The 8483-nt window shown below is 34.8% G+C and overlaps 1 protein-coding gene across 1 annotated transcript; it reads right to left on the bottom strand.

Annotated features, from left to right (window-relative positions):
- Positions 1–193: 193 nt before the first annotated feature.
- emc7b (ER membrane protein complex subunit 7b) lies at positions 194–7474 on the bottom strand. The gene is given in 5 exon segments (NM_001025515.2): positions 194–1337; positions 1450–1530; positions 5066–5204; positions 5290–5409; positions 7121–7474. Coding segments are annotated over 5 exon segments (714 nt in total). The 5' UTR covers positions 7348–7474; the 3' UTR covers positions 194–1190.
- Positions 7475–8483: the final 1009 nt, after the last annotated feature.

The raw sequence follows: 8483 nt of genomic DNA, 5'->3' as shown, positions 1-8483 counted from the left end.
TTCAGCCATTGTTTAAACTCGTCTCTCACCAAGCAGCAGTACAAAAACTTACATTTTCCCATTTAATCATTCCCCACAAATAATTTATCAACTTTTTATACTTTAAGAGCCCGCAGACACCCTGAATAAAATATGGTCTGAATTTTTTTTTTCCGCGCATCACATAGTAGGCAAAATAAACAAGACGTTGAAGTTATTTCCCACCACAGTTTATTTCCATTTAGTTTAAATTAGATTATACTTCATAGCTTACATCTTATGCATTTCTCATCTTCATTCACAGTCTTGCATGAACCCAACAAGATATAGTAAATATAACTTAAAAGCTTTTTTTTCAAGTAGTTACAAAACAGAACCGGTGTGTCAATGCCACCTCCTCATGCTGGTCAGAAAATGAACAAGGCATCACTGCAAAGATAGACCATCATTCATTTATATATATTTTTAATATATTTTGACCCTTTAGCTCAAACCGACTTTTTGAAATAATCGCAGAAGTCCCGTGACAGACTGCGCAAAACACCTGCATGTAAATATTAGCTTGTGCATCAGTCTTCATCAGTGCAGGTATTGCCTCAACACAACAGCCAACGCACTAGAATTTTATACAACTTAATAAAGCTTTACCGCTCACTTTTGTTTTATAGATAGGTCATAAGGAAGGTGAAACTGCATTGACCTCAGTTCTAAGAAGGAATCATATGTGTAATGAATCTTGTCCACCAGCAGCAGTAAAAGCATAGACTACTATTATGTTAATTGCATTACAAGATATTGAAATGTTTCTGTAAAAATCATCTAACTGTCCTCTTGACCAATCCAGTACTTAACTTTCGCACTCTTTCTACTTTTAAAGTTAAAACATCCTAGTTAAGCTCTTTTATTAAAAAAAGAAAGAAATCCATGCATTGATCCATCTGTACAGTTTTAACCTATTATTAAATGTGTATTTATATATATATAAATTTCCGCACATCACTACAATGATTAAAATAATCTGTTTTTTTAACAATGCATCCAAAGAAGACAGTTAAGCATGGAAAAGCAGTACAGTGCAAACACAATCTTACTTCGTCAAGCATTTCAGTTGAAAAAGAAACTGTTTTATATATAAAAAAAGAAATAGAAGAGGGAAACCAGTAAAACAGTGTTAAAGAAAACGAAAAAATTGATCCCAAATGTTCACAGCACTACCTCCTCTTCGTGGCAACACTTCTACTGCCTTTGTTGCCTCCGCCAGACTTACTGGAGCCCTTGGAGAACAATTTTGTCATGAATTCAGAAACATCTGGTAATTCTGGGTTAGGGTTCAACATATTCATTGATTGCTCCATTTCCTGCAGGAAAAAAAAACAAACAAATATAAAATACCATGAATAAAGCATTATACAGAGAAGCAGGATATCGGGTTTATGATGTGCATGTAGGACTTTCTATATTTTACATTACCTTTCTCATCTCGGGATCATTAGTATTTACCACCTTGGGGAGCAGGACGATGATTAGTAAAGGAAGAACCATCATCATAACCTAAAAGTGAAGAAAAAGATTTCATATTAAAGGTGCAGTAGGTGATTGTCTTTAGAAATTTTTTTTTGTGCTGGTAATTTCGTCACATTCCAGGAGTAATGATTAAAGTAAATGATCTAAATCTATTTCTATGTATTTTTGTATTCTGGGTAAGGCATAAGACTGAAAGATCTTCATCCAATTAAATCTGTTTTCGGGCCGATAATTTCCATAATTCTGATAAGTAGTGAAAAACTGTCAGTCAACAAATGTAGATTCGTTCATCTGTGCACCAGTTCATGCAGACAGATCAGCCGTTTGCGAGAGAGTGACAGCGGTAAAAACAAATGCCGAATCAAAACTTTTTAAAATCCTGAATCAATATTGGACTTATTTTTGCACTCTGGAGGAAGGATGACACCATGGCTGAAGTATTTGTCTTAGAAATGTAATGCAAAACTTATGCAGATTTTGTTGTTACGAATGGGCTATATGCACAGAAATGTTGTTTACCCACTGAAATCTTCAAGAGAAAGATTGATGTGACTATTTTAAGCTTCATAAAGGAACTTTTTACAGCAGGGATGTCTAAACTCGGTCCTGGAGGGCCGATGTCTGGCATATTTTAATTCCAACCCCAATTAAACACACCTGAATCAGCTAATCAAGCTCTTTCTCTGTATACTAGAAACGTCCAGGCAGTGGCGTTGGAGGAAGTTGGAGCTAAACTATGCAGGACACCAGCCCTCCAGGACAGGAGATTTGTAATGTAGATTTTTATTTAGTTTAACAAGAAAACATAAGTAAATAGCATTATCTCATCTGCCTAGACTGCTTTACTGAGGTGAAGATGGTTTTATATATTTACATTGGTTCATTTTTGAACAATGACAACAAGTGATGCGCTCTCTATATTTTTTTACCATGCTACTCTAAATATTCGGTCTGAAAAAACATGTGAGAATGGCTTAGTAATAAGTGTAATTTTTGCATGCCGCCGGCCAAGCACCATAGTCACTTTAGGACAGCGTGTGAGAGAGTGAGACCAGCAATCCTTTCATGCATGAAATGTTGCACATTATGAAAATTTTGCTAGCTAACTACACAACTGAAAACATGCTAGATATAATACAGTTTTGCATTTTGAATTGTAGTATTAGAAATTACTATATTTTGGTGGTGAATGGTAGTTTCAGGAGGTGTGGCTGTGGACGGCAGGAGAGTTGCTATATTACTGTGTTTATGCTAACAGTTTTTTTTTTTTATTTGTTTGTTTATTTTACAGGGACAATACACTTGACATTGCTATACAAAGATAACCGGCGTACACAGGGCATATAGCATAAAGCTAATGTGCAGCCCTCGTCCCTGGTTAGGCTCTGCATTAAAAAATAAAAACAAATCATAAATAAAACACAATACAGCAAACATGTACAATATATACAGAGCCACAAACATAAAATGCAAGTCAATCTGCATAAAGAGAAATGTAAACGGGACCAACCTGAAAGAACAATGAATAATGCTCACATTGCTGTAAAGATTTCAACCATTCTTTCATCTTTACAGAAAAAACTGGGAGTTCTGATAGTAACTTTAAATGAACAGTCATGGCATTCCATAGATGTGAACCTTTTACTGAAAAGGATGACTGACCCACAGCGGTTCTGCATCTGCAGATTCTACAAATCCCACCTACTGCCCCTCTAGTCTTCGCCCCATCACTACTGAATTTAAGTATCAACTCACAGAGTACTATAAGATCAAGACCATGTATACACTTAAAAATGGTTTTAAACAACGAAAACTTTAAAAAAAAAAAAACAATACTTTTTGGCATTCAGTTGGCATTTTGGCAGATCATCTACTGCACCGTTAAAGGTAAGGTCATTTAACATTATTCTCCCTTTAAACCTTGAATTATAGACCCAACCACAATCCCAAAAACAGACGCAGATGGGAATTGTTTCCAGTTTGTGCAGTTTTTATTTTTTCCAGATGTTGTTGAAACGAAGCACAAACTTACTTCCTGCGTAAAACTACATCGGTTTATAACAAATATTGATAATATCAGCCTATGATCAGGGCGGCCTTAAACAACATCTACGTTAGCCGTCAAACACTGTAGCTGAGGCCTGATAGCATTTGCTTTGTGTTGTTGACGTATCAACTTGTTGTTGTTTTTTTTGTTCATTCCAGTTGTTTATAGTTTGAATTTGTATTTTTATTGGTATAGGTCTTTAACACATGGCAAAAAGACTACCAATAAAAACTAGTCTTTAGGCTAATTTGGGTAAATTTATGTTCTTGATGAATGTTGAATACTGGCCCTTGTTGTGAAATAATAAATTAATAAAAAAATAATTAAAAAAAAAAAAATCAAGAGTATGCCATTTTCTTCACAGCAAAAGCAAATCCACTTTGCATGCATTTCCAAAAGACTAAGGCTCAAAATGAGTCAGTAAAGAGTGCACTGTCTGGTCCATCTTTGTGGTGCCACAAATCAGATCTGAACACACTTGAACATTAACAGATATTACAGAAGCACATTTGTATTTGTTGGCTAACTGTCTATACCTGTACTGTTGTGGTGATGTACCATTTATTGTGATGTGTGAAATAAAACGTTTTAAAATAAAACTAAGCCAACTAATTAAAACATTACATCGGTTTGAATTTTGCAAGGGCTCCACCTTCAAGCAATGTCTTTAAACTACATTCTACAATAAAATATGGTCTGATAAATAGATCTCCATGCCACACAAAGTAGGCAAAATAAAGCCAACAGCATTATTAGTGTTTGTACGACTATGCTTGTAAGTGCTAAGAAAACTTCCTGTGGCCAATTTTATATACGATAAGAAAAAGGTCAAGCAATGCATATATAAGAAAAAAAACAAGTATCTATCCTGTACTAATGTAACCCTATTATGAGACCTTTAACACATAAGCAAGATCTTTTAAAACAGCATAACCAGCTTATATCAAGCTCTGTAAACTAGAAGACAAGTTTTAAAGGTCCTGTGAAGTACTTTGAAATGTGCATTTTTTATTCGATGTTTGACACAATCTCAATGAGAAAATGAAGAGAAGGTGGGACATATAGTTAACAAAACAGCCAATTGTGTTTAGTTGATCACAGCTCTGCCAGCGAGAGTGGTTGAGCTCAAACACATCAAATAAAAGCAAATGAGAAGGGGGCGGGGCATGTCAGATATCAGATACCAGATATTGGTCAAGATTTAATGAGACACTTAAGTATGAGGTGATGTGAATAAAATGTTGATCAATTTAGGTGAAAGTGAAAAACTGCAAGTTTCACATGTTTACATAAGTAATATATTTTCTGTAAATTTGTAAAACAATGTAAATGTAAATTTGTAAATTTACAAAAATGTAAATTGTCACTGTTTTGGAGCACACTAGCTAACAGAAAGTAATATCCTGAAACTAACATTTACATTTTTTCATTTTAATCTCACGGGACCTTTAAAATAGTTTACAATAAATTGCAACCATCTGAAAGAATCACACAGACATTATTATAAAATCATACCATTGGGTTCATCAGAAAATCAGTCCATCCCCAGGTTTCCCGCTTCATGAAATACGTGTGTGGACCACCGGCTCTGATCTGAAGAGGATATGGCTGACGAATAACTTCAGAGGTTTTGATGTAATTCACCAGGCGTGCCCTACGGGTCAAAAAAAAAAACGGAGATTAACAGAGGTGTACAAAAAGTTGTGTCAGAAGGGAGGATAATTACTAATGTTAGCTACCTCATTTTCCCTTTGGAGGTGATGTCCACCCTAACAGGTTCAAATCTGAAAGATGGCGATACAATTTCAACCACATATGAGCCAGAGGGCACATCGTTGACAGCAAAGCTCCCATCAGTCCTACGAAGGAAATTGATGCAGTTGAAAATGCATGATAAGGGTGATAAATTGAAATAAAAATGTAATCGTCATGCACATCTTGTCAGGGAAGCATGTTTGTGTCATCAGTAGTAAATCTAGTTGTAAGTCCAGAGGGGGCTCTCATTCAAAACCTCTAAACATTTAACGAAGAAACTGAGGAAATTTACAAATTGTAGCATTTTAAACAGAATATGTCTACTATTTGCACAAGTACAGAATCATCTCACAGAAGGGTTTATTTTAAAGACAGACTGAAGTTATTAAAGGGATAGCTCCCCCAAAAACAAAAATGATGTCATCATTTACTAAACTTTTACTTTCACAAACCAGTTTGAGATTTTTTGTTCTGTTGAACACAAAAGATGATAATTTGAAGAAAGTTAAACCTGTAACTATTGACTTCAGTAGTAAGTGTTTTTCTTACTATGGATGTCAATGGTTAAAGGATTTCAACTGTCTTCAGAATCAGAATTGGTTTTATTGCCAAGTGTGCTTTACACATACAAGGGATTTGTTTTGGCTACAAATGCTCCCAGTGTACATATTACATAAAGTGACAAGTAACAACACCAAAAAATATGAGATAATACAACAAACATGAAACGGAGATGCAATTAGACAAAAGAGGATGGATGATGAATTGTATGTACAGATGTGTTATAAATATACAGGTTACATAAGGTGCTGCGTACAAATGCTAAGATCTCTAAAATATCTTAGTTTGTGTTCAACAGAATAAAGGTTTGGAACCACTCGAGGGTGAGTAAATTATTATTTTAGGATGAATTATCCATTTCTCAGTGTTGGATTGCAGCTGGAAGCGCATCCGCTGCATAAAACATATGCAGGATAAGTTGTTGGTTCATTCTGATGTGGCAATCCTCTTATTATTAAAGAAACTAAGCTGTAAGGAAAATGAATGAAGGAATTATCTATTTAAGTGAGTGTGTCATTTTCAAGTGCAGCATTTACTACACAGAACCGGTCTCCTGATATTTTGTCCTACCCATCAAATTATGCTACCAACAACACTGTGTTTGAATGGTTCTGAGGTTGAGGTTGAGGTTAGGGCGATATTTAAGCTTCATATCACACTACTCCACATTAAAACGTACACTGGTTGCATAATATGAGTACCATATTTCGTCATCAAAATATGCTACCTACTTTTTGAAGGGGAGGTAGGACAATCTGACAAGGTGGGACAAATCGACTATTATTACTTAATGGTCATCTCGTTGTAAATATCCGCTTAAACCTCTCTATCTCAAAGCATTTACTGGAGATTTAAGTTAACTTACTAGAACAAGTGCTGAAAAAGACACCCCGACATTTTTTTCCGCACTCTCTCTGAACTCGCTACTTGATCCAATAACACCGGGACGTTAATCTGCCTTTTTTGACATAACTTAACTCCGGCTTTAAAGTTACCGATTAAATTAACATGAAAATCGCCTTCGTTTGACGTTAATCGCCCAGCAGTTACGTGCTATGACATTACACACAACTTTTTGTCAACATATTGTTTCACATTAGGAAGACGAATTTATGGTTCAAACAAGGCAATCATAATATAGATTGTGGTTCTGCGAGTGTTGTGAGGCGCTGTTGTACATCCAGCATTACTGACACACAAACGGTTGTTTACATCACTCTGTTTGACGTTAGCCTAGCAGCTAAAAATACTCACTTGAGAAAACCAACATATTCCTCCCCTTCCACCAGGACTCGGGCAGTCGAGATCCAGTCTTGTGTTTTCACTCCGGGAACGATCGCTCGTCCTTCGATTTTAAAGCGGTCTCCGTTGGACTGAGAAGCTGCGACAGGCCCCGGCTCTGGGTCAGAAAACCCCCATGACAACACAAACAAAGCCTGCAGCGCTATATATACATCTAACAAACGCTTTATGTGTGGCATTGTGCTTTGACACACGATATTTATGACGTTTAAAATGTACAATTTATCTATACGCGTCAATCCAATGCGCTCGAAAAGGACTCAGATGAGGACAGTCAATGGTAAGCGGAACTCACACTGCAAAGACACCGGAAGAAAATCTGTAAGGCCACGTGACACTCTGGGTGGGATCTATTTTTTACAGGCTATGGGTGGGATCAGAGCTTAGAATCGAGAATCATAGGTGATTCAATGCTCTGGTAGGATCGAGTCTTTCAAAAGACAACTGATCAATTGTACAACATCACGTGGTTTCGATCCGATTTATATTGTCAATATAAACAGGTAGATATTTTATACTCACTGTATTATGTTTTAAAAAAAAAAAAAAAAAATTTATATATATATATATATATATATATATATATATATATATATATATATAATTTGATTGTATGTGGTTCCTATATATAATACGTTTTAAAGAATTAAAAAAATAATTTTTGGATTATTTATATGAATTATATCTATTGTTATTAATGTTAATGTAAACTAATGAGCTTATATAAAAAAACTCAAGCTGATTTTACTGTTTATTACTATTTTTCTTCAACAAATATTTTTATGGACCCCTAAGTGGTCCCCTGACTCATTTAAAATAAATGAATAAACAAATAAATAAATAAATACTTCTTAACATTACAATATTGAATAGAACTGAAGAAAATCACAACAATGTGATTTTGATTCTCAAGGTTACACAAGTAGCACATAAAATATCCCAAACTGATCCCCTTACACCCATAAATAACCAAATTTTCTGTTTACTATGACTATAGTTATTGTTACGATAATATAGCAATTATGGTAATTATTTAGTTTTTGTTTTACTTTCTTGTCACACAGTTGCAATCATATATTTATTAACTTAAAACCAGTTTAGTGTGAATGTTGATTAATTACGTTTTAATCTAATTAAAATCTAATGTATTTTAATCTCTTAAACGAGTACAATTAGAGACATACAAATATTTATAGTGCATGTAAATTTCTTTTGTTGATTAATAATAATTTCCAGTGAACGCTTAGGTCAAATGAGTTGTTGACAAAGCAGTTTCATGAATCATCTCTGCATCTCCACTGAATATTATTGTAAA

The sequence above is a fragment of the Danio rerio genome, chromosome 20 (genome assembly GCF_049306965.1).
Source record: "Danio rerio strain Tuebingen ecotype United States chromosome 20, GRCz12tu, whole genome shotgun sequence".
Taxonomy (NCBI): Eukaryota; Metazoa; Chordata; class Actinopteri; order Cypriniformes; family Danionidae; genus Danio; species Danio rerio.
The sequence above is the reverse complement of the archived record's forward strand: the minus strand, read 5'-3'. Positions and strand labels throughout refer to the sequence as shown.